The 26263-nt window shown below is 39.8% G+C and overlaps 1 protein-coding gene and 1 long non-coding RNA gene across 5 annotated transcripts in view; one reads left to right on the top strand and one right to left on the bottom strand.

The window, feature by feature from the left end:
- Positions 1-307: 307 nt before the first annotated feature.
- Positions 308-7058, bottom strand: LOC128852857 (uncharacterized). 4 transcript variants are annotated; one of them, XR_008450950.1, is made up of 4 exons: positions 6925-7051; positions 4963-5055; positions 3122-3299; positions 308-2897 (listed from the first exon to the last, which is right to left on the bottom strand). It is a non-coding gene; the product is annotated as an uncharacterized LOC128852857 (long non-coding RNA). The 4 variants fall into 4 exon arrangements; XR_008450948.1 differs by lacking the exon at positions 4963-5055 and having other exon boundaries at positions 6925-7058; XR_008450947.1 differs by lacking the exon at positions 6925-7051 and having other exon boundaries at positions 4963-6800.
- The window catches only part of PIGK (phosphatidylinositol glycan anchor biosynthesis class K), a 72762-nt gene continuing 53494 nt past the window's right edge, over positions 6996-26263 (top strand). The window contains exons 1-9 of the mRNA XM_054072845.1: positions 6996-7233; positions 9381-9434; positions 11128-11219; positions 14765-14900; positions 16183-16294; positions 16632-16728; positions 17057-17174; positions 17719-17829; positions 20978-21150. Of these exons, the coding sequence (XP_053928820.1) occupies positions 7141-7233; positions 9381-9434; positions 11128-11219; positions 14765-14900; positions 16183-16294; positions 16632-16728; positions 17057-17174; positions 17719-17829; positions 20978-21150 (986 nt within the window). The 5' untranslated portion in view covers positions 6996-7140. The remainder of the gene's footprint in view (positions 7234-9380; positions 9435-11127; positions 11220-14764; positions 14901-16182; positions 16295-16631; positions 16729-17056; positions 17175-17718; positions 17830-20977; positions 21151-26263) is intronic.

The following is a 26263-nucleotide window of genomic DNA, read 5'->3' as shown; positions in this document are numbered from 1 at the left end:
TTTTCAAGATGACATGAAATTAACACCGAATGCTGTGAGATCCTTCAGTAACAGGAGCTGTACAGATGCAAAGCATTTATTACTTTTATATTTAGTAAAGGCAAATGATTACCATCTTTATTCCAACATTAAGTAGCAAGTGAAGTAGCAAGTAGCTATGTAACCTGGTGTTCATGTAATGATTTTGATGTCATTATTAAGATTTCTCCTGAAAAGGAGAATCTTAATTCATTCTTTTTAAGGTATCATTCAATCTGGAATTCTTGCAGTCCACAAACAGCACATTTCTGTACCTGATATGGATATATATATATATATATATATAAAATTTTCTTGAGGAAGCTAATAGACCTTAGTTATTAATATCTATTTGGCATGCTAAAACAATGGATTTTTTAATTAAAAGCTTGAGTTGAATGATTTGAGAGTTCCAAAAGGAAGATTTTTCTTCCTTTTCCCACTGATTAATCCGCTGACAGAAAGCCATATCCTCCAGGCCAGAAAGCTAATAATCTGCTTAAAAAATGAAAAGAGGATGTCACAAATGCAGATTTAAGTTAGGTTTATAATCTCTAGAACCCAAGACAGGCATATATTCAATTAATTCCTAGTCTGTTTTGATTTAGGTGGTGCTATTTGAGTTTTTGGGCCACCGACCTGTAAGGAGTCTGGCCGTTTCACTGACCCTGTACTTACGCCTTTGCACTGGGTCAGGGTGGAAAGGCAAAAGCCTGCCAAAATTACCACACTGAACGGTCTATGAAATTGTGAGACATGCTTTAAATCTTTAATATATGCACACATAATGGTTATTCTTTATTAAAGTATTGTAAACAGCTTTCTTTTTGTCCCAGTGCAAGTTTATTTTTTTTTCAGCATTTCTATAATGCTATAATGAGAGAAACTTTGTTTAAGGAAATCCTTGATAACTGTCAGAAAGTTAAAGTGCTGGAAGATGATTTTCACTGAGATAATACTTTCGCAAATGCATCCATTAAGGCACTGATTAGTTGAAACTGATTGACTGGTGTCTTTTCACCATCTAAAAATCAATCACCTCCAATGAACATGTAAATTCGAATGCCTGTCTTAAAATATAAAAGGTCATTAATTGCAGTAAATGTAGCTTTTACATTTTCACGTAATACCTATTTAGCAGCTAGAACAATGATTGCAGGTCGTGGAACAGGACAGATACATAGAAACAACAGGCGCATATTCCTGTATTGACAATTCCTGTTCTCACTAGGACTTTTTCTTGATGATCTCTTTCAGTTAGAAAAATCTCAACAGAATGCAGTCCTTAACATGAAGATAAAGACAGGTTAAAAAGTGTTTGGATTCTTTTACTCATGATAGAATTCCAGAACAATATAGAAAAACCTTCATAGGTTTCCTAACTGGATGCATTCCCGTGTGGGCAGTTCTCTTCAGTTTGCACAATCTCCTGATCCACTCAGGCCACACAATTCTGCTTTCAAGAACGTATTTAGGGGAGTGCCTACTCACCAGTTTGCTTTCTTGCTGAATGTGTTATTTAGTTTCATCCAGACTTTCTGCTTAATAATAGCCCGTTTAATTTTTTTAAGTAAGACTCCACCTAGCACCGAGTGCCAGCACTGTAATGATGAAAAGGCCTTTTCCTGACCTTCTGCACAGAAAGGAATTCCAACAAGACTGTGCTTTTATAAATCAGAGCAAAATCTGGCTCCCAAGCATGATGATTTCAATCCATTAAGTCATTCTAGCATTTTGGGAACAGCTTCCAGTAAATATGCCCCAAGAAAGAGGTACTTCTAGTTTCAAAGAGCATAGAGTTTATAGTATGTTGAAGGATACTCCACTCCGTGCTTAGTTCAGCATGAGTACCTTCCACCTGATCTGTAACAGCTTGATTCTAAGACACGATGTGTTACATCCACTGCTTGAAACCAAGAGGAAAGCTATGGCTATAAACTTAGCTTTATTTAGGGCAATTTAATTAAGACTCTTATCTTGTTCCTAATTAAGAAGCCCACAAATTTTCTATTTGAGAATGAACCCCTTTGAAATATTAATGGATAAACACAATGGAGAGGGTAATTTTTAAAAGATAAAGTTTTTTTTCACTGCTTTATTTTTCACATACTTTGTTATTTTAGTAAATGAGAAAGTTTTCACAAGTTTTCAGCATCGTTTTCCATTCAGAAAAACACTGATCCACAGAGACAAAATGTGATGTGCATTTGTATTTCATGACTGCCATCACACCTAACAAACTATGGAAACAATTGGCCACTGTTTTTTCATGTTTTGTTTTCTCATGTTTTACTTATTTTACGAACAGGATAAGCTGTTGGAATGGTTTGTAACCTCATGTCTTCTGAAGATGAAATACTGGATTATTACACAAGTCAACATGATGGAAACTCCATGCCTGGTGATATTTGCATCATTAATGACAGAATAGAACTGATGACAAGGTAGATGGTTAATTCACTAAGAACAACTGTCAACTGAATTTCCCTGTAGGTTTCAAGGTTTTTGCCTTTGTTCTATTCCAACCTCAAAAGGCACTGTAAAAAATGTCTATAATCTTACTTTGCAAATAACAGTAAAAAAAAATTGTCTAGTTAGATTCTGATGCAGGAGTGAGCAACTTTATGCTATGGATGAACAAAGAGTACACTCTAGTGTGTTTAACCAGTGTTCAAAAAGAATCGATTGATAAGCACAGTTCAGTACAATTGTTTCAGATCAATAACATCAGAAGCAAGTCTTTTGTCAAGTTATTTTTCTATGGAAGTTCTGTATCTGTTACTTTCACTATATTCTTCTTGAATATTTTTTATCAGTATTCCTTTGTTATTGTAAATTTCTTCAAAGTGCAAACATTCTGTAGTCGAGCCAGTTTTCTGCTAAGAGAAATGGAAAAAACCCAAAATGAGTAAGATCAATCATTAATTTGATTACTGTTGTTCATTCAGGCTCCATTTTTTAAAACAGCCATTTTATCAGCACAGATACCAAACTGCAGTAGACTTGTTTGGTTGGTACAAAACCCTCAAACAATATAAAAAGGGGTGTTTTCTGATTTATTTAATGCATTGTATTGACAGTCAAAATTAAGAAAGTAACATACCTGCATTTTTTTTAGTGAGATAATACAGTTGAGCTGTTATTAATGATATTGAGAATCAGTCTTGTTGACTTAGTTCATTGCAAAAGTTGCTTTCCATTTTTCTTTTTGAAGCACAATAAATACAGCCAAAGACACATTTCTTTATCTTCTGCTGTAGAAAATTACAGTAGATGCAAATCTGATAAAAACAGGAGAAGAAACACAGAACAAGGATCGAGGTTATAGAAGAAGGAAGAGAGACGCTATGATAAATAAAGGTAATATAATCAAGGTTAATACCAACAATATTAAATATAATTGGTATATAGAGAAAAAAGAGTTTCCGGACAAAAAGTGTCAGGTAAACTCTAGTAGGCACAAATCCCTGTTTTGGGAGCTGATGGGGTTATGTTTGGGGTTTGTTTGCTCCATGCTGGACAGAAGCAAGCTGACAGATGGCTCTTCAAGAAGCTCTAGATTATAGGATTAGGGCCTGAGCAACCTGCTGGAGGAGGAAAGAATCTGGAAGAGCACCAAGACATGCACCAATGTGAATACTAGCTGCAGTTACAGCAGCTTCTTAAATAGTTGTTTTAATTAGAAATCATTTTAGGATACCTATTGGGTGTCCTGTCTAATTACTCAGCACGAAGTACAAGAAACATTGTGGCAAAGGTCAAGCTAGAGAGATTCAGAGCATGACAAATACTTTGATTAGCATGAAAACAAAGCACAGCAGAGTGAAAAAACAGAAGCAGACAGCACACAGCTTAATTTCTAGACAAAAAAATCCTGTACAGGCACAGAAGCAAGCACCAAGTCTGTACCGAGAGCTGCCTTAGGGAATAAAGAAGAAAACAAAGGCAAAGCTTTAGGTACTATCTTACTGGGGGGGAAAAAAAAAGAAGAGATACCACCTCCAGGAATAATGCCTGAAGCACTGGCACACTCATGCATGTCTGATGAAGGCTAAAGCCTGTGAAAGGCTAAGACTGTAAAGAAATAAAAGCCAGGAGCAGCAGAACTAGAACCATTACAAAATACACTCAAGCAGGCTAAGGGAATCCAGAAGGCAAACCCCAGACAGATCGAAAAAAGCGAACTGTGCACTGTATTATGCAGCATATAAATCAGAGGGAATAATAGCCATTCCTTCGGAATATTCCAGTGAGCTTGTCCTAAGTCACTGCTGTCTCTGCCCTGGGATGGAAAGGTAGCAATATGACCTAAAACCAAAGCGCTGCACTTGGACCGTGACTGTGGTTGATCCAAACATTTCTCACACGCTGCAGCAGACAGCCTGGGACACAAGACTGATGAGTTTGCAGCTAAAGTTGCCTGTAGACTGCAGAACCAACTACATATAACTCATGAGAGACAGCAGCAATATTGGCTGGACAAGTGTGCTTAAACTATTCTGACTATTGGTGAAATCCAATATTTTAAATGTCTCATCCCCTACAAGTGATTTTTTACATAAGGATAATTTGCTGCGGTTCTTAATTGCTCAGCACAAGTAGCAGATGCCTGTTTGTAGAGTTGACAGGTGATAACCTTTGTTTATTTCATTCCAATGCTACGTGGCAGAAATTTTGTGGCTTTTTTTTTTTCCCTATTTTCTCTTTTCTTATGTAGCAAATCATACACAGTGACCTTAAAACAATGTCATTAAAATTACAAAGTCAACTATTCCAGAGAATGACAAAATTAAGGTTACCTGTGACAAATTTCAGAAGGTTCAGGAGTTTTTAAGTAAACAGGAAGTTTTATAAGTTTTATTCACAGAAATTATGTTCTTTACTTCTCATGTCACGAATGTTTCTTGGTAAGCTGAAGTTACCCTTTGGTAACGTTTGACCTACCTTTTCATGTGGTAGGAACATGAACCGGACTTATGCCCGGTTTAAAGATGCATGATCAGGATACAGGTGATGACATTATCTCTATGGAAAAAGCTGTTGACCAAAATGATGAATCATAAAATAGTTTGGGTTGGAAGGGACCTTAAAGATCATCCAGTTCCAAACCCCCTGCCATAAGCACAGATATCCCACTAGAATAAATATTTGTAATAAAAGCAAAGAGCGAAGGGATAAGCTTAAGAGAAAGAAGTTCAGTCAAAGAGTTGAGACTTCTTATATTTGTCCTGCATTATCTGACCGACTCCATGTAGAAGGTGAAAGGCAGTGAGGAGCTGTTGGAGTCAAAGTTCATTAAATCATAAAACTGCACGAGTACTGAAACAACAGCCACCTGTCCTTTAGAATTAATGACAAAACTTGAACACATCTGAGAATGACCAGAGATCTAGGTGGAAGCATTTGAAAGAGCAAGGAAAAAGCTTAACCTTGGTCTTAGTCTTAAATTTAGTTTTCTGGAGCAAGAAGATAAAAAGTGCAGTTTACAAGCAAGCACCAAGGGACATAAATGCTCATGGCACTTCTCAGTAGGTTCATAAAAGGCTACACAAGAGATGTGTTGAGGCACAACAGGGGCTGGTGGCTATAGTCTTTGAAAGGGAGTAAGTTCACTAGCTTTAGGCACAGAAAGAAAAGGTGATCTCATCACAGGTGATTATTTTTATCAAGGAAACCAGTGATGCTTTCAAGCAGCCAATGTGATGTTATTGAAATTCCAACATCAATACATGGAAATATGCTTCTATCTGAGAAAGTCATTACTGGTGACAAGTATATGGAGCAGGAAATAGCTTCCACGGTTCAGGGCAGATTCTGAATCTTCACTAATGGAGGCATCAGGCAATTGAACAAAGGTGTTGACAGGATGAGTTAGTGGAAATAAAAGAATCATACCAAGTGGTTCAATAGACTGAAATAGAGATGTGATGATTCATCAGCTCTGAGGGATGAATGTGCCAAAGGCAAGGCTACAGCAAGGCATCTTGACATAGGATGTCCTGTCAGATCTCCCTCTGCTCCCCACCAAAGGCAGTGCCTCTCCAAGGCAGCTCTACCTGGCAGCCACCATGCCCCTATCCCATCGGTGGAGGAGCTTCAGCTCAGTGCTTAGGGTATATTTTTAGTAGCAGGCTGGGAGAAATGACTGTTGTTACACCCTTGAGCCTCCCCAGCCAAAAGTGAGATGTGAGGCCAGTGTTTTCTGCTGCAAGCAGCGCCTGTCCAAAGGATGGATGGGGTCAGGGTAAGGCTGTATGATGCCTCACGATGGAGCCACAACAAACATGTACACAAAGGCAGTGGTGAGATCTGCCACCGTGACTGCTTCAGCTCTGTAAAAGTGAACTCACAGGGAGCTCCCTGAGGGCTGGTGAGGCTGAGGGAGCTCCGACAGGTGACTTGAGTGCCTGGCCTGTCTCAGAGCTGGGGCGTTATAGAATTATAGGATGGTTTGGGCTGGAAGGGACCTTAAAGCCCATTCATTGCCATGGGAAGGGACACCTCCTACCGGGTCAGGTTGCCCAAGGATCAGCTTGCCCAGAGCCTCATCCAGCCTGGCCTTGAACACCTCCAGCGATGGGACACTCACAACTTCTCTGGGCAACCCGTGCCAGTGCCTCACCACTCTCATTGTGAAGATATTCTTCCTAAGGTCTAGGCTAAATCTGCCCCTCTGCAGTTTATACCCACTGCCGCCACTCCTGTCACCACAAACCTTTATGAACAGCCCCTCTCAGCTTTCCTGGAGCCCCTTCAGGTACTGGAAGGTCGCTATAAGGTGTCCCTGCCACCTGCTCCTCTCCAGGCTGAACAACCCCAACTCTCTCAGCCCGTCCCCCTACGGGAGGTGCTGCAGCCCATTCTCCATTAGAATCAAACACACAGACCAGCTGCAGCAGGACCTACCAATCCATTCTCACATACTGAGAGGCCGCCATGAGGTCTAAGATCTAACCTAACCCCCTCTCTTTCAGCTTGTTCCTGCTATCCCGAATCACCCCTCGCTCCGAGCGCCGGCACAGAAAGACCCACAGCGGGGCCGGGCCGGGCAGGCGGCGGCCGCGGGGCCGGGGCCGCCCCGGAGCATGCGCGGCGGCCTCTCCCCTTCCGGCCCGCGGCAGGATGGCGGCGCCCGTGCCCGCCGCCCGCTGCCTCCGAGCCGCCGCCGCGCTGCTCCTGGGCTGCTGCGGGGCCGCGCTCGCCGCCAGCTTCCAGGTAGGAAGGCGGGGGAAGCGGCGCCGTAGGAGCCGAGCTCCGGGAGGGAACGGGCTGGATCCGCGGGGGCAGCGCGGGAGCCGCACCGAGAGCCGGGGGCTCCTGATGGCCACACCCCCCGGGATGGCCACGCCCCTTACCGCTGACCACGCCCGCTTCCCAGTCTGACCACGCCCCCTCCAGGACAGTCTGCTGCCGTCTGGCCCCGCCCACGAGCTGGCTGAAACCCCGCCCCCTCTGACCCCTCCCCCGCCGTATGACCCGGCCCCGCTTCATGTGGCCCCGCCCCCTCCGAACCAGCCCACGTCTCTCCAAGCCAGACCCTGCTCCTTATGGTCCCGCCCTCCGATCCATACCCTGCCGCTCTCCGATCCACGCCCCTCTCCCCGCTCCTGTCCCCAGCCACCTGTTCCAGGGCCCGCTCCCCCGATCCGGCCCAGGCTCCGCCTGGCCCCACCCCTTTCCCGCCTGTCCACGCCCCTTTTCCGCCCGGCCACGCCCCTTTCACTACTGGCCCCGCCCCTTTCCCGCCCCTCTCCCATAGCCCTGTGCCAGCGGCCCCGCAGCAGCGCCGCGACAGCACGTGTGGCTCGTTTGATCCGTTCAAAGCCTAAACTGAAAGAGGGGAGATTTAGATTAGCGATTAGACCTTATAGCAGGAAACCAGGGGAGGGGCTCTTGATCTGAGAGTGCGGGAATGGGAACAGGGGAAGGCTTTTGAGCTAAAAGAGGGGAGATTTGAGTGAGGTCTTAGGGAGAAGTGTTTTGCTGTGTGGTTGGGGAGGCCCTGGCCCGGGTTGCCCAGAGCGGTGGTGGCTGCCCCATCCCTGGAGGGGTTCAAGGCCAGGTTGGATGGGGCTTGGAGCCCCAGTGGGAGGCGTCCCTGCCCATGGTGGGGGGAGAAGTGGACAGACTTTAAGGTCCCTTCCAACCCAACCCATTCCATCATTCCGCAAAAGTTAAAATACAGCCCTGTGATGTTAATACACCGCGGTTTTCTGAAACGGGGTTTCTCTTTGGCTGTGCAATGTGCCTTCCCATCTGCTTCGTCCCTTTCGTGGCTGCCTTATGTGTGAGCAGTTTCATAGGCTAAAAACCACGATGGGCTGTTGGGCACTTGCACGGGTGCTTGAGCTCACCTGTGCGGCCGTTCCCAAATGCCCTTTTTGCAGGTGGGAACATCCACACACAACAGGACTTCGTGTGTTTTCCCAGTGGGAATTATGCTCTTAGGAAGCTACAGCTGGAGTGTTGTTTGTGTTGAATTCTGCTTTAGTAACAAACTGTTACACTTGAAATTAGTTACAAATAGGACAACAAAATAGCTCATAGGAATATTTTTGGAGTCTTTAGGTTACTAATTAACCTGCAAATTGTTTGCAATGTGAAGCACTGGTATGTTTTACCTGTATTTTAACAGGTGCTTTTTCTGTTATTGTGCGTTTTGTGTGAGACCACAGCCCAACGCCTCTCAGAGGGTTAACAGAGTCTGGTTAAGAACCAACAAGTCTGGATTCTTGTCCTGTGACAGACTGCTTCCCGTACTCCTGGGAAGCTTTATCCCCTCTCTCTGTCCTGATTTACACCATATGTTAAAGAAAGAGGGCCCTCTCCTTTGCAAAGCCCAGCGGGAACTATGGATAACACAGATTGTAGAGAAGGCTGTTGTCATAGCTTCTGATTTTGGGAAACAATTGTAACGACCTTGGATTTGAAATGGGTTAAAATTGCTGGTTCACTGACCTGCTTTTGAAAAGATGAGAGGAACAATGAAAATAGAAATTAATTCAAGTCTCTTTTCTCATTATGGAAGAAACTGTAGGTCAATAAATCATTTTGTTTTGTTCTTCTGGTGTCCTTTGCAATAGAGATGTGTGGGCTTTTTGTTTTAACTAAGCTGAAAGTGACTAATAGTTCTTTCTCCTTTGTTATTTAGCGAGTTTCAGGGGAAGATTTGGAGCAATTAGCGGGTATGAAATGTGCAAAATGGAGTAAGAAAAAGTACCTCTCTTGAAGCTTTTGTAACGTTTATTCAGTGTTAAGGTCTGGTAAACATATGCATTGAACACTGTTGGGTGGAAACAACAAAAATAAGAGCAGTTGTTCCTTTCTTTTTGCTGAAAGACAATATTTTCTCCATCTTTCAGGATCAAGCAGAGCAGTTCTTTAGAAGTGGACATACAAATAACTGGGCAGTTTTGGTAAGTGTGATCAAGGTTGTTTTCTTCCAGGAAAGCTGACAATTTTTCATCAGGAGCCATAACTGCAAAAGTCACTTAAGAATTCTGGTCATTTGAAGGATATAGAAAGATAAAAACTTGGAAATAAATAAATTTGAAATTGTGCCTGCAAATTTGTTACACTATAATGAAATTATCTTTTGAGTGTGATTTCATTTCAAGCACTCAAAACATCCAGCTACGTGGCAGGATTCATAAAACAAGTGTTCTGACAGCATTAAAGCAGTCAATGCTGCCATGCTTCATATTGAACAAAAGTGTAATTCTGATATCAGGAAAGCATCTCTCTGTGACCAGAAAGGTACAGCTTATTTCTGATTTTTGTTCTTATTCAGTCTGTTAATTTGTGATAACAGGCTTAGAGTAAAATAAATCCAGGCAACATAATATTTAGATCAACTGTTCTTATCCTGTTTTTTTTTTCTTTGCTATGAATCTTTTATTAGATTTGAATCATGCTTCACAATTGGTTCTTAATCACAATTCAGGTCTTAATGACTAATTTGTTTCAAAACACTATTGTAATTAGTCAGTGGCAGCTGTTTGTTTTCCAGATACCAAAACTCAACAGTATAAAAGGAACAGTAATTAATTGAATTAGAAGGAATAATTTCTGTATTCTACAACGTACACATTCAGAACTAATAAGAAGCCTCAAGTACTACTTTAATACTATTATCAAATAGGTGCTTTTATTGGTCCTCATAAAAACACACAAAGAAAATGAGGTCTAAGGAGCTACTCTCTTGTCCTCAACAGATTCTCTGCGGTTATATTTTTTTGGGAGTTCATGGTTAAGCTTTATAATAATCACTACTGATTTTTAAGCAGTAAAATAGGGAGGTTTGTACTGCTATGGGGCACTTCAACCCTGGGATCATACTGCAGTCCTACCTTGTCCTTGGTGCAGAACAAACAAAAAGTAGTGAACTTATGTTACAAGGACAGCAATAAGGCTACTAAGGAACTACAGCAGGTTGCCTCTGAAGGTTTTTGGAATGTCATTGGTTTGAGGTTTTTGGTGACAGGTTAAGTAATATCTGACTGAGAGAACAGTTTAAGTAAGGCTGATCTCCAACCCTTTGCATGTTAGAAGAGTAGAGCCTGAACTCCTTTGAGGTTTTTGAGAATTTATATTTTGCTTAGAGCTCACTCAGCTCTTACTTTATCCTACATGACTCCTTAAATGCAAATGTCCTCAGTGTATTTTCCCTTTTGTATGGTTTCAGCATGAATTCACTTATGCCTTTGTGCAAGAATAGTCCCAGAATGGATTTCCTATTGGGACGAGTACTCTTCCTTTGTTTTTTCTTCTATTTGATATGGAGAAACCAAATGAAAAAATTTAGGTTTTCCATTTGCTATTGCTGAATTATTCCCTAAAGTGCCACTTTCTCTACTTAGTTTTATGTCAATTTTTTCATGAGACAGTATGTTAAGAATACGGGGATTTTAAACTTTTATTTTCAGCATTTGTTGCTTTGGTACAATGAAGATTTATGCAGCTTATATCATGAGTTTCTTGGTGCTCTTTCTGATTTGTTACTAGCTTGTTGATACTCCTGTAATGACGGTCTTCTGATGCAATGTGCCAGGCCAGTTTGTATCTTTAACAAAATTTAATATGTGGGTTTTTTTTCCTTAAAAATTCAAGGTGTGCACATCTCGATTCTGGTTTAATTATCGTCATGTGGCAAATACTCTTTCAGTCTACAGAAGTGTCAAGAGACTGGGAATTCCTGATAGGTGAGGCAATCTTGGTGAATGCAGTTCCTTGCAAGTATGCTATTACATTTCTGTTGTTGTTTGAAGCAGTATAAAAATACATTTCTCTTCCCGATTTAACTGGATAAAAAAAGGAAAGGTAAGTTCACATCAATGTGTTGGAAAGTGCCGCAGTATTGTGCAAAACGAAAAGCAACAGGTTGTATAATAAAGCTTCCAGTTGGAATAGGCTGAGGAGCTGTCTGGCCACTAATATAACCACTTAGTAAATTGGTGAAAGCATAGCGTGAGAATTGATAAATGCATTCAGCAGTGACAATACTGCTCTGAGATATGGCTTTTGCTGTACTTTAATTTCCTTTCAGTGTGGAGACATTAGCAACCATAACTGCATTGAAATGCAAGAATTCCACACCTGCAACTACTCTGAAAGTCTCTAAACTAAAGGCTCTGTACAAAGCCTTGGAAGTAGCCTTGAAAAATACATTTTTGCATGATGTTTTTAGAGAAACCAGAAACTTTGTCATACAAATTGTGCTTCTCTAGGATAGCAGAGTGTTTAAAATAGTATCCCTTCTTTGGCAATGGGATCAGCAAGGTGAACAAACTGTTCTGAAGCCTCTTTTAGTTGGGTTCCTAGTGGAAGTTCTAGGAGTATTGGCACAGTTCCATCCAGCTGCTTTGGAATGCAGTTTAATTGTATGAGAACTGTGGAAGTGAATTTTCGACACTAGCATCCATTGAATAATAGGCTCTATGTATCCATAGGCTCCTATGGAAATCCTGGTGGTCCTGGGTTTTGATGTTAGTTTAGAGAACTGGTAGGTTCTCCAGCCTGTCTGCCTGAAGAAGAATGGCCCATTCCATCGTTGCAAAATGCATCTTCTGTTGGATTAGGTTTGTATGGCTCTTTTTTGTCCAAGCCCAAACCTGTAGTATCTGGAGTCCCCCCTTAGCTTCCACTCTGCAAACGCAGTGGCAGCATCATGCTGTTCCTTGTGTCTATTTTAAAAAGGGAAACAGTGACTTCTCAGCTTTTGAAACCTATCTTTGGAAGCCTTTTGGAGCTATAAATCCAAGGGAAAGTGCTTCCCAAGCATTGTGTGCTGAAAACCACTGAAATACGGTATTTTTTAATTTGACATCTAATTCAGAAGCATCTGTCTTCTTCCCTGTTCAGCCTTTGAAGCACAGGCGCCCTAGGCAGTACCCTTAGAATTTCTTTCACTAATTTTATCCTTACCTGAAGACTTTAATCTTCTCTGTATCCATCTGTCATCACCATTGAGGTCAGAATAGTTGGCAGTTTTAGAAACACTGCAAAAGCAATAGCATGGCTGGAGATTTCTGTTGCTCAATACCCAGATCTATTTCTTATTCATACCCAAGAATCTGGAAATGTATCTCAAAAAGCCAGCTGTGCTTTAGGTAAAAGTTAAGAATAATACATTGTAGAGAGGAAGAGCCTATTTTTTCCCATTTGCAGCAATTTTTGCTTGGTTTGGATGGGTTTCTCCCTTAGGCAAACTTCTTCCTCTGTCTCTCTTTGCTGTAAAGCTTCTTTCAAAGCATTGGTAAGACTAAAAAAAATCACATATTAAACATTTATCAGGATTATAGCATGTATATATGTATGTGTATGTGTATATACGTATGAATATCTACATTTATCAATAACGTTTGTCATGATTCTTGGGGTTAGTTTTTTTGGAGGGGTTTGTGCATAGCCTCATTTTTAATGGAACTGTGCCAATATAGTGTTTTAAATAGCTTTGTCACCCAACAACAGAACTCATTAGGAAAATGATTTGTGGTTTTATGACTGCGAGTTGCTCTGGTCTGTTGACATGTGGGCACAGTGCTTCAAATTGTAACTGAAAGGTTTTGCTAAAGTAAAACAAAGCCAAAAGGAATCCAGCAATTCTTTTTGATTCCTGCGGTCATTATGCAGGATAATTTTTACATAATGAAAATCGCATTGATATAATATGTGGTTAGATTACTTTGGTTTAACAGTTAAGCTGCAAGTGAACACTGAGACTGTTTTGCTGCACGTGTGAACCACTTGTACACTACACTTCGAAGAATGCCACACAGTGCACAAACTTTGCTTGTCGGTGCGTGCCTGTCTGTACTGCTGCTGTGCATAACCTTTTACTGAGTGATGTGTGATTTTTTTTTGTTTAATAGACACATTCCTAGGAAAAATACAGTATTAAACTTTAGGCTTAGTGACCGCTTAGTCTAGAATATTTTCCTTTGAGTGCAATACAAAATACATGTGTACACTCAGCTGTCTCAGTAAACCTGCAAGGTATATATTCAACTCTTGCTTCCAACTAATTCTTTTTTAATGATGATTTGTTTTAAAAATAGTTATATACTACTGTGCGTATGTGGAGAAGAAAATAATCTCCTCTTCTGGCTGCTGTCATTACAGTTTCATATTTATGCCAGCATTGTATTCCCATTGAAATCATTTACTTTGATTATTTTTAAGGATTTATGCTTATGGGGTTTTGGACAGCATTCCTGTCTTTCTTTTTTGTGTAGTTTATTAGCACTTGATAAAGAATAATTTTACTTGAAGTGCTCATGCATACAAGCACAGGAATGGTGTTTAAATAGTCACAGTTAATTTATAACTGCATGCTTGAGAGTCTGAATTAGCAGTGTTCTTTGCAGAATGCAGAGCTTTCCTTTTCTAAGTATTGCTCGGGAGAACACAAAAATCACACTCTGGGAGAAACTATATCCAAGACAGGGTTATCCAAGGAAAGGACTGACATCACCTTGTTCCAGACATATCTGGCACATTCTTCTTATTGCTAACAGTCTCCAGTGACTACTTGTTATTTCATATTTTGACCCAAACCTGACCCTGCCAGGTGAAATATGGATCTTCGGCTGCGTGCAAGTTGGAACAGTTTTATGATATACTGTTGATTTTTTTTTTTTCTTAGTACTGTGAAATGCTGCGTTAGTTTTTTTCTTGCTGTTATGGAGAAGACAAAATGTTTGATGTCAGCCTACTTGTATTCCTCAGGAAAATTCCATTAACACAGATAATCACACAGTAGTGTATCAGGTGTAGTACAATGGTTTGAGAACTGTTCAGGAGCTCCTGAAATTTAATTAAAATTTGTCATAATGTTTTTAATTGATCTGTCTGAGAAGGTGCAAACAGGCTGGAATTTGTTCTGTGGAGCTGCATGAAGTGATTTGGTGTCCCATAACCACCTTCAGATTTTTTTATGATGAATTGTGCCAGCCTAGAGCCAGGCAAATCTGTACCATAAAGCTGCTGATGTCAACTGCTCTTGCACTCTTGGCCTAACTTAATCCCGTAGATACCGCTGGCTGCATTTCCATGTGTGGTATCTTTATAATAGCGAGGAGGTACCTAAGGAAACAGGGCGTAACTAAGCAAAGCCTCACTTACAATTCCAGGAATCTACTTAAGTTATGAGCTATTGTTGTAATCACAGGGCAGTGTTGCTGTAATTTCCATTTGACTGTTATGTGAAAGTAGAGTGGCTGAAATGTTTTTGTCTTATTTTCCATAGTCACATTGTCCTGATGCTGGCAGATGACATGGCATGTAATCCCAGGAACCCCAAACCGGCTACTGTGTTTAGTCATAAAAACATGGAGCTAAATGTCTATGGAGATGATGTGGAAGTGGATTACAGAAGCTATGAGGTGACTGCGCTTTAATTAAATCATTGGGTCCTTGTTTTTATTGTTGGTTTAAAGATTGATAAAACATCTGTGAATTCTGAAGAAGTCTTTCTGTTCTCATTACTGGGTTTGGTCTGGGCTTTTATTATGGACTGATAGGTTTAAAACACACGCTCCTCCCTCTCCTGATACTGGGCTTTGTACTTAAAATTTATGATACTAGAAACATGTTGTGTAATGGCTATTCTAAATAATGGCATCGCTGAAATTAGAAGAATATATAGAATTTCTTTTATGTGTTAGGAATACGCACTTATTACTGAGACTTCTCTTTGGAAATGGCCGGTCAGTGTCTCATCTTGCAAAACACTTCACACCACTGTGAAACTTGGAGCGTGCGAGTGAAGTATTTATTAGGGACACCTTATGTACCTTTCTAGTCTTAGGCATATGCTTTTATCAAAATAAAACAAAAGCTATAACCTAATCATTATTGTAAAGTGATTATAGAAATCTGCATTCTGTCACATTTTCGTTTTTGTGTAATATTCCTTCAAACAGACAGTGTCTTTACTAATTGATCTTAAATTGGACATCAACTGCATGGTTTAATAGTGCTATCTAATCATTACTAATGATTTACAAGAGCATATTTAAGTGTATAGTAGATGTCTTAGTTCTCTGAAGCTTCATATAAAGAAGTGAAGATACGACACTGAAATAGGGATATGTTCTTTTTATCAAGTTTTTTTTCCCAAGTATGGATTTGTTGCTGGTGTTTGAGCTGTGCACATCTGCATGAAGAGGAAGTGGTGTTTGATAGGATGTTTTGCATTCACCACCCAAATGGGTCTTACCTGATCACTCAAACACTGCGCAACTGAAATTGATCTTGTTTTCCTTTCCTGTGCTTTAGAGGGAATTTAAGCATTTATTTTTCCATGGTAATACACTAATGTTGGAGAATTTTGGGAGCATATGAGGAACTTTGGCAGAATAAAGCTATACTCTGACAAGTTTTCAGATCAATAAAAATGTGTTTAGAAATTATAATGGTAGTGGACTTATTGGAAGTAATATAAGATGTTAGTGGGATAAAATAAAAGGTACCACATGATTGTGAACCTGCAGTAAAAACTTAAAACAGAAAATGTCTCTTTATGCAGTTTATCACATGCAATATTATGTCTGGTTAGAAACACTGCATATTTTAGTGTTCTGTTATTTAATTTATGTAACCCAGCCTACAGTTTTTAATCAATATTTGTCTCTTTAGAAAATTACTTTGTGCTTCTTTTCATAGGTTACCGTTGAAAATTTCTTGCGTGTATTAACAGGAAGAATCCCACCAAGCACACCTCGATCTAAACGTCTCCTTTCTGATGACAGAAGCAATATTCTAATATATATGACAGGTAATTACAGGCTTTTGTATACAATTTATTGATGCTCTTTGTTCAGTTGGATGGGCCTGTTAGAAAGCACAAAATCCCATCAGGAGTCCAAACAAACAAAAGGATTTTTTTTCTCTTTTTAGCATGTCATACTAATGAAGAAAAAGCCTGTAAGACAGTACTTGGCAAGTAGAGTTTCCATTTTAAATGATACAAGTGTACTGCTCTTCCTTTTCTTTTGCTGGAATTGGTTTATAGGAAGAGAATTGTGTTTGCCTTTTTTTTAGAAGAATGATCAACGGGGCTGAATATTTTCCTGTAACCTACCTGCTTGCCTAACATCTGATTTTTCTGTCAGGTCATGGTGGAAATGGTTTCCTAAAATTTCAAGATTCTGAAGAAATCACAAATGTAGAACTTGCTGATGCCTTTGAACAAATGTGGCAGAAAAGAAGGTAAGAAAAAATCATAATTTATAAGTGAATGTATTTCATGAACATGCCTGAAGTTAGGCCTTGCTGACCTTCAGCAGCAATACTGTCTGTTCTCCATAAAATTGCATTGAAGTTTGTATTCAGAAAGAAAAGTTTTAATTTGTGCTTTCAGCTTCCTGCAGTTACAGCCATGAGATGTGTTGCTTTGACTAAACTCTTCTCTTGTAATCAGTGTGAACTCTTCTATTCCTAAGGTTCCTGGCGCTGTCCTGCTAACCAAAAGCAAAGTATGTATATGTTGTTTTGATTTAAAGAGAGACAGGTAAATAAGGTGTTTTACTTCTTTCAGGTACAACGAACTGTTGTTTATTATTGATACTTGTCAAGGAGCATCCATGTATGAACGATTTTATTCACCTAATATAATGGCCTTGGCTAGCAGCCAAGTAGGAGAAGATTCTTTATCAGTAAGTAGAGCTTTATGATCATGAAGACAATTTTTAGAACACTTCAGTTAAAAGAACAAGTTCTACTGCCTTTTAACTAAAAATTTAATTTCTAATTGCTGAACATGTAAGGTATTTAGTTACAAATTGTGGTCTTGTGAAAACTTGTAAGTGTACTTTTCTTGCTTGTTTCCCATTATCCCAAAGAACCAGGCTAGCTGTAGATTTCTGTGTTTGCTGGATGAGTCTCTCTCCTGGCCCTGTTGTTCCATAGGAAGCTCGGAACAGCCCGCAGATCTTGGCCATAAGGAAAAGGGGTTTCCCAGCTTTTTGGCCAACACGGAGACGACCAGGTTATAGTCTAGAAAAATGAAGAGAAACTGTATTATTCAGCTTGTCAACGGTATTTTTCTTCACGACTTGTCATTTTCTTTGTGTAATTTGCCTAAGAACAAGAACCCCATTATGTTTAACTTTTGAAACAGGCTGTTGCATTCTATTCCCTCTCCTAAATATTGAGTTCCCTCCTCCACATGCCCAATAACTGCTGTGTGTTGTTTTTAAGCATCAGCCTGACCTTGGGATTGGCGTTCATCTTATGGACCGATATACTTTCTATGTGCTAGAGTTCTTGGAAGAAATTCATCCGGCCAGTCAGACAAATATGAATGACCTAGTAAGTAGAATACTCAATATTCATAAATATACTAATGACTTTAACCATTTCAAAATTCATTTACTTTGTTCATAGGGTTCTCCAAATTCTTGTTGTTCTCCTGCTGTTTCTCTTGGAGGCAGCTTTGGAGGGAAGGTCTTTTTGCCATTATTAATTCTATATGTAGTGTACACTTTAAAGATTGTCCTCGGTGTGAAAGTGGTTTGCTGGCTACAGGAAAAATTAACCAAAATCAGCTAGATAATTTTTTTATTCATTGAAAAATGAATAAAGTAGTCATTAAATATTGATTTCAAAAGAATGAAGTATTTGCACATGAAAAATTATACTAGGAAGCTTTTAAAGTCAGCTTAATGAACAGCAGACACTTGCAGATGTGGAAAGGCGATCTTTGATATTCTTTTGCAAAGGTGATTAACAGTTAAAATTCTAAGCGTAATTCTAAAACCCAGGCAGGTAACCTATGACAAAATTTATGAAAACGCCTTTGTAACAGATGTACACTGGTGAGAGGACATAAAAAGTAACTATATTTTATTTACTCTCTTAGCCCTTTATACCTGTTCCAGTGCTAGTTTCATTGTAGTGATACATTATTTTTTGGTGCCTTGTAGCTGTAAATTGTGACTTGCTGTGTCAGTGACCTAAGAGCCACCACTTACAGAACACATTGTCTTTGATTCATTTCTGTAAAGGGAGCAGCTGCTCAAAAGTTTTATGCCACCCTCCGTCTACAGAGGATGGTGTTAGCCTGGCTGCTAGATGTGTAGTAGAATTCACTCTAAACAGCCCACACTTGACAGATTTTATGTTGGTACAGAATTGATTCTGTGACTAAGAGTCAAGATTCTTTTACTACCATAGGAATGAAATTCTGTCCTATAATTTAACACATTCTGATCGTGGGATACAGATAACTTTAAAATGAATCTTGTTAAAGAAGAATACGCAAGTTCTTTATTGATTAAATATCTTCTAGCCAATTACTCAAACAACACTTCAGAGCTCTGTTCTGCAAACCAGAAAACGAATTGATGTTAAAATATAAGCCATAAAAGGAACAGTGGTTTCTAATGTATAAGACACTCTCTGGGAAGTGGTGTAACTGGTCTGGCTAGCTAGATATTAGTCCGAGTGTGAAATGTTTAGAAAATTTGTTAGCTGGACAAGCTTTTGAGCTGTTTGGGGAAGATCTAGGCATTCTCTCTAGTGTTTTTGCTTTTGCTTATATGCCAAATACTTAGTGGAAAGTCATCCCATACTGCTAAATTCCTTACATCATTTAAGTCATAATACCATGTGTCATTGGTTGGCTTATTGTTGCTCTGCGAAGAGAAGAGAATGGACCCAAATATATCATGATTTGTGAGGAACATGTACTGAGTTGTAATATGCCTGCATTTCACACCATTTATTTGCCAGCAGTTATAGGGGATACTTTGGCACTGGAATGTGCTGTTTGTGTTGTGCTTGTTCCAGAACAAAGATGGAACAATCTTATCCACGTCTGATTTTCTAAAATGAATGCTTTCCAAACTCAAGATAACATATTAAGTATCTGATCTTCTGATATGTCAAATGTCTGCTCTTGTAGAAGTACTGCGTGTTAGTTGCACTGCTTCTATCACATCACCTCTTTGCTCTTCTCCAACCACTCTTAAAACAGCTTCTCTTCACATCCACCTAAGATTTGGATATTGTATTCCTGCAAAGAATGAGACATCTTTTCACATAATCCAGTCCACCACCTACTCCCCACCTGCTCCATCTGTGTTGCTAAGGGACAGCAGAAAGCCTTGCAAGTGACTGACTTTCGATTTGATCACAATTCAAAAAAAGTAGACTAAATTGAAATGTCACACATTTGAACTTTTAAAAGAAGATTCAAATACATTTCCAAATGAGATATATGTAAGTCAAGATAACAAAGTTCCCATTCTGTGGAATTGTTTAGCTTTGTATGAATAGAATCATAGAGTAGTTTGGGTTGAGAGGGACCTTAAAGATCATCTAGTTCCAACCCCCCTGCCATGGGCAGGGACACCTCCCACTGGATCAGGCTGCTCACAGCCCCATCCAACCTGGCCTTGAATACCTCCAGGGATGGGGCAGCCACAACTTCCTTGGGATCTTATATAAAAAAAAAAAGTTGACATATGTACAGCTGTCTTTTATTTACCCAGCATTTGCCTTTTCTTTTTATGTGAGAAGACCTCAGTTCTTCGTGTTAGTCTGCTGTGGTGTAAGTGCTTTGCAGTCTTTCTTATTTCACACTGGTACTGGATGAGTAGATTTTTAATACTGAAATCTTCTCAGTGCCATTGCATGTTTTTATTCACGATTCATCTCAAACTCTTACGGTGGTGGGACAGGTTAGAAACAGTTGGGTGCAGTATCAGTTTCCCACTTTCAGTGTTGATGCAGCCCAGTGGTATCCTGGGGCGCATCAAGAAGAGCATAGCGAGCAGGTTGAGGGAGATTCTCTCCCCTGCTACTCTGCCCTAGTGAGGCCCCTTCCAGAGTCCTGTCTCCAGTTCTGGGCTCCCCAGTTCAAGAAAGAAAAGGAACTACTAGAGAGTCCAGCAGAATCCACAAAGATGATCAGGGCTCTGGAGCATCTCTCCTACAAGGAAAGGCTGGGTCTGTTTAGCCTGGAGAAGAGAAGACTGAGAGGAGACCTCATGAATATCTAAAGGGCAGGTGTCGAGAGGATGGGGCCAGACTCTTCAGTGGTGCCCAGTAACAGGACAAAGGGTAATGGGTACTAACTGGAGCACAGGAAGTTCCTCCTCAAAATGAGGAAGAAATTTACTGTGAGGGTGACGGAGCACTGGGACAGGCTGCCCAAGGAGGTTGGGGAGTCTCCTTCTCTGGAGCCATTCTAAACCTGCCTGGACATGTTCTTGTGCAACCTGCTTGGGAGGAACCTGCTTTGGCAAGAGGATTGGACTGGATGATCTCCAGAGGCCTCTTCCAACTTGTGATTCTGTGATTTTTTTTTTTTTTTCCATCTGTTGTACTGAAATTAATGCAAGTTATATGAGTTATATGTGGCATTTATCTTTCTTTTTATAGCAATTTCGTTTTGGAAGGTATATATGTAGAGATGAATGAAGAACAAGATATGATTGTCCATCTTGGTTTTCAGTTTCAGGTCTGTCCCAAGAGTTTGTGTGTTTCCACACCTGGGCATCGAACTGATCTTTTTCAACGGGACCCTCAAAACGTTCTGATAACAGACTTCTTTGGCAGTGTGAGAAAGGTGGAAATTACGACAGAGACAATTTCCTTGGACCGGGACTTAGCTGGTTTTGAAAGCAAGTAAGTAGTCATTATCTAGACTTGATTTATATAGCTGTCTGTCACAGAAAGAATTAAGTTGTATAACTGTCAAGAAAAGAACTCTGATTTCCTCTCATGTCGTACCAGGCATCAGGTAATTCACCTGGACCTGCTACAGCTGATAAAGTTGGGTTTTTTTCAGCTGAAAACTTTCGTTTAAAAATTCTCAGCCCTTTATTCACCCTTATAAATAAATGCTGCTAAAGACCGAGGTGTGGGTGTCAACAACAACAAAAATTTTCTTTCTTCCGTAGGGTTTCTTCTTTAATGTGCAGAAACACTTTGTAACTGTCAATTCCTGCTTGTAATTGTTTACTGCCTCAGATAAGCTCCAAGTGTAAGCCATCGGTTAGTTGTTTCATAACAACTTGCTTTTGAATAAATGCTCTGTTCTGTGAATCCTCTGGCTTTTGATATTAACTGTCCTGAGAATTTCTTTTGCTGGGATGAAACAGTTAATTTGAATAAATTTGCTGGTGCAAGTTCATTGATTGAAGTTGTAATGGGGCTTCCACTACTTTGTGGATGAAGAACTATAAACTACTTTGTGTTTTTGGTATTCTGTTGCCACCTATTGGAAACATGTAAAGGAAGATGTGCTTGTACTGTAGAGTTTATTTAGCGTTCTACATTCATTTCTGTTGCATCTCTTATGTTTCATGGTACTGTCCTCTAAGAGTGGAGAAAAAAAAGATTTGGAATAGTCTGCTATACAAGGGATGAAAGATTTTTCAACACATAAATTTAAGAAAATTATTGTCTACCTTTTTTTTTACTGTTGCTCAAATCCAAGAATATGTTAATGGATAGTAGTTTTATTGCTTTCAAAGATAACATTAACTGGTCTTTGTAACTAAAAATATCCTGTATAGTTTAGTGTATTTCATATTTTATTTTCATACTGTATTTTTAGCTGTATCATGCACATTAGTACGAGCCATATATATCTTAAGCTAATTTTGTGACTCCTTAGTTTAGAACAGCATTTAGTGACACTAAATGTGTTTTTTTCACTGAAGAATAAATAGTGTTTGGCAAATAACAGATGTTTTGCCAGTCAAAAACAATGATGAAAACTTCCCTATGTGTGTTTCTGTTATAATTTGTGGACAGTTAAAAGGAGAAATAGGCTTTGGATGACATCACTCTTCTGGAACAGGTAGTGTCTGATTGGGATTTTCAACTTGTATTTTTGAGCTAGTTTGGTGCCGACATATGAGGGGGTTTTAGGTATCTGACACACTACTGAGTAGGACACAGGGAAGCAATGTTGAGATACGGGCAGTCGTGCACAGAGAGGAATATCATCCATGTGAAATATTCTGATATTTAATGAAAACTGCATTACATTATCATGGCAATTCTGCTTCACTTAGATCTGTGAAATTGGAAGGGATGGGAACAGGCTGGTTTTGTAGCTAAATAGCTCCTTTAGCTCGAGAGAGTCTTTGGGAACGTGTATGGTTAAAAATGGAAGCACGCAGCAGCTTTTGGAGTACTGCCTCACATCTGTAAAGTGTATGACATTTTTAAATAATCTGGTGTGAAAAAGTAAGTTATTCATTGCACTATATTCAGATACATTTTTCAAAAAAAAAGTACCGACGTTCTCAGTTTCTTGTTACTATTTTGGAAGAGTTTATAGAGAATGTGATTTTAATGGAGAAGAAAGTCTGGACTTTGTAGAAGAGTGCTGGAAAGTTATAGTATAGATGTATAAATAGTGATGTGGAGTGTGGATAAATTACTTAAAGAGAGTTCTGAGGTCAGTAGCTCTTGGTATGGCAGATCTGTTTTGCTACAATAAATTTAAGGATTACAACTTGAAGTAGATTTATTCCCCATGGCAGGGGGATTGGAACTAGATGATCTTTAAGGTCCCTTCCAACCCTAACTATTCTGTGATTCTTTGATTATTACTTAAAAATGTTAATGCTTTTTAAAAATGCAGTTTTGGAGGGTCTGCTCTGCAAGAACTAGTTACTTTGGTTTTATCTAAAGAATATTATAACATTGCACACATCTATTTCTGAGCATGTTAAGTCAGAACACTTCACAAATTATGTGATCTTTGAATAGATACTACCCAAATTGTTGCAAATTAACGTAAGAATGACCTTTGAATGAATACATGTGAATGCATATTCTTAACCTCTTCAGTGTTACTTAAACTGTTCTATGCCTTTTGGAGATGTGGTGGCTGTTGACACCCCAGATTGCACTTTTAGCTAAAACAGTGAGGGAAAGATGGGGCTGGCACAGCCTGATTTATTCCTTCTGGTAACACTGGGAGATATCTAAACCAAATTTATTAAAAATTAATAATCCTTCCAAATTAGTCATGAATAATCATGTTCATGCCTAATATTTTTAAAAGCCTTTATGAAAAGGAAAAAAGTCAGGTAAAATTGAACTCGTGCCCCTTCAGGGTTTGCAGGAAGTATTTACGAGGAAGTATCTGATAGATCACAAATATTTACCACTAATACAAATTTGGATGTATAACATTGATGACTGAGTGTGCAGATCTTTTTTTACTCTGACAAAATCTATCTTGTCTTTTCCTTTTTTCTGTATTGCAGTCCAGTTACAGAATTTGCAGAGGTTTTATTGCTTTAGTATTTGATATAGTCTCTTTGCTTCATTCCTTTATGAATAATTTCCTTTTTGTTTTAGTCTTCTCTCAATGTTAGCTTGATGCGGTTTTTCTTTCCCATATGCACACTGGTGGCAGTAGAATGCTGCAGAATATTTGTGTTACGGTGCATAATCAGAAAGTGAAATACAAACCTCAACTCTGACACAGTCTGAAGTAGTCTGTGTTAGATCAGAATTGTTTTCTTAATGATGCAAGTGTCATATGCAGTTAATGGCATTAAAAAACAAATGAATAAAACAGCTATAGCTCTGATTGCATAGGTATTGGCTAAAGAAGATGCTGTCACGTGAGGCATGAACACGTATTGGGATGGTGCTGCGGGCAGGCTGTTCAAGTTTTCCTCTAACCCACTGCTGTGACTTTGCCAAATAATTTAGACAGAACTTTCTTCTGTTGTTACACAATTGTTTAGCAATTACTTCCTAACATGGATCTGCTCCCAAGCTCAGCGTGCAACCAGGTCAGAGCTGGCAGCTTCACGCTGAGCACAAGCCATGACATTTGACGAGCAAGGTCTTTGAAGTTGCCTTTGGCTTTGGCTGAGACTTACACAACGAGCAACTACTAATTAACCAAAAGAAGTGGCTTCCTTTCTAACTACATAGTAGTAGGTGAATATTTGTGAGTAAAAGCTTCAAAAAATAAAAGGAAGAATCCTCTGCTGCTTCCTTTCTCCTTAGCAGTTTCAGTCTAAGCTGTGTTCACTTCAAAGGGTTCTGCAGCTGCCACAGTCCTGGCTGGGTTTGTAGCTGCCAATTTTAGCAGAGAACCTGACAGTATAAGGGTTCTGGGGCTTCAGCTGATCACATTTTGTCTAAATCCCCACAAAAGTGCAAAAAGTAAACATTAAAAAGTAGAAGAAATCCTGCGTCTTTGGAGAAGGAGCCTTGCAGAGTTTAGTAGATCTTAGAAACCAGCAGTGTGTTTCTTAAACTTGCATTGTAACTCTACAGCCAGTTGGAACACTTTCTCCTTTTCAGCCCCTATCTTGAGGAAAGGTGTTTTATCAGCAGAAAGCGTTGGTAAAAATTGGTATGAATATTTCTCTTGAGGGCAGTAAGAAGTGAATTACAGACAGAAATGTATAAAACGATCCTAGTTTCATTGCTTTTGAGAACAGGGCTTCATATTTAATACTTCTGTTAAGAAGAATTGTGGTACTACTGGCAGTGACTGTTTTCCTAAAACTAAACAAATTGGCCACTTGTGTTAGCAAGGATGCTCGCCTAGCAGAATAATTGTGAGTAATTGGTTCATTTGCAGGATGTTGATAGCTAATTTTCTCTCAATCTATTATTTTTGTGTTAGTGCCTCTTTTCTGTCTCTTTCCAGTCCTTTCTTCTTTTCCTCCAGTTATTTTCAGTTTTCCGTGCTTAATAAGCAAAGCTGCTGTTGTGTGATCCACGGGGATTCAGTTTGTGAAACTTAAGGTAGTTTTTAGCCAGTTGATGCCGTTGTGTGTTCCTGAGTCCATGGGAATCCAGTTCGTGAACCTAAAGGCAGTTTTTTAGCCAGTTGATGCCGTTGTGTGTTCCTGAGTCCACAGGGATCCAGTTCGTGAACCTAAAGGCAGGTTTTTAGCCAATTGATGCCGTTTGTGTGTCCCTAAGTCCACAGGGATCCAGTTTGTGAACCTAAAGGTAGTTTTTAGCCAGTTGATGCCGTTTGTGTGTCCCTAAGTCCATGGGGATCCAGTTTGTGAACCCAAAGGTAGTTTTTAGCCAGTTGACGCCGTTGTGTGTCCCTGAGTCCACGGGAATCCAGTTTGTGAACCTAAAGGCAGTTTTTAGCCAGTTGACGCTGTTGTGCGTTCCTGAGTCCACAGGGATCCAGTTTGTGACCCTAAAGGCAGTTTTTTAGCCAGTTTGAGTGTCCCTAAGTCCACCAGGATCCAGTTTCTGAACCCAAAGGTAGTTTTTAGCCAGTTGACGCCGTTGTGTGTCCCTGAGTCCACAGGGATCCAGTTTGTGAACCTAAAGGCAGTTTTTAGCCAGTTGATGCCATTTGTGTGTCCCTAAGTCCATGGGGATCCAGTTTGTGAACCCAAAGGTAGTTTTTAGCCAGTTGACCCTGTTGTGTGTTCCTGAGTCCACGGGGATCCAGTTTGTGAACGTAAAGGTAGTTTTTTAGCCAGTTTGGGTGTCCCTAAGTCCACCGGGATCCAGTTTGTGACCCTAAAGGTAGTTTTTAGCCAGTTGACGCCGTTGTGTGTTCCTGAGTCCATAGGGATCCAGTTTGTGACCCTAAAGGTAGTTTTTAGCCAGTTGATGCTGTTTGCATATCCCTGAGTCCACGGGAATCCAGTTTGTCAACCTAAAGGTAGTTTTTTAGCCAGCTGATGCTGTTTGACTCAGTGGGCTTGTTTTTAAACCAAAAAAAGGGTTTGTCCTGCCATCACCATTTGTTTTTTTAACCAGATGCCTTGCATTTGTG

The sequence above is a fragment of the Cuculus canorus genome, chromosome 8, assembly GCF_017976375.1.
Source record: "Cuculus canorus isolate bCucCan1 chromosome 8, bCucCan1.pri, whole genome shotgun sequence".
Classification (NCBI taxonomy): domain Eukaryota; kingdom Metazoa; phylum Chordata; class Aves; order Cuculiformes; family Cuculidae; genus Cuculus; species Cuculus canorus.
This window is presented reverse-complemented; position numbering and strand designations above follow the sequence as displayed.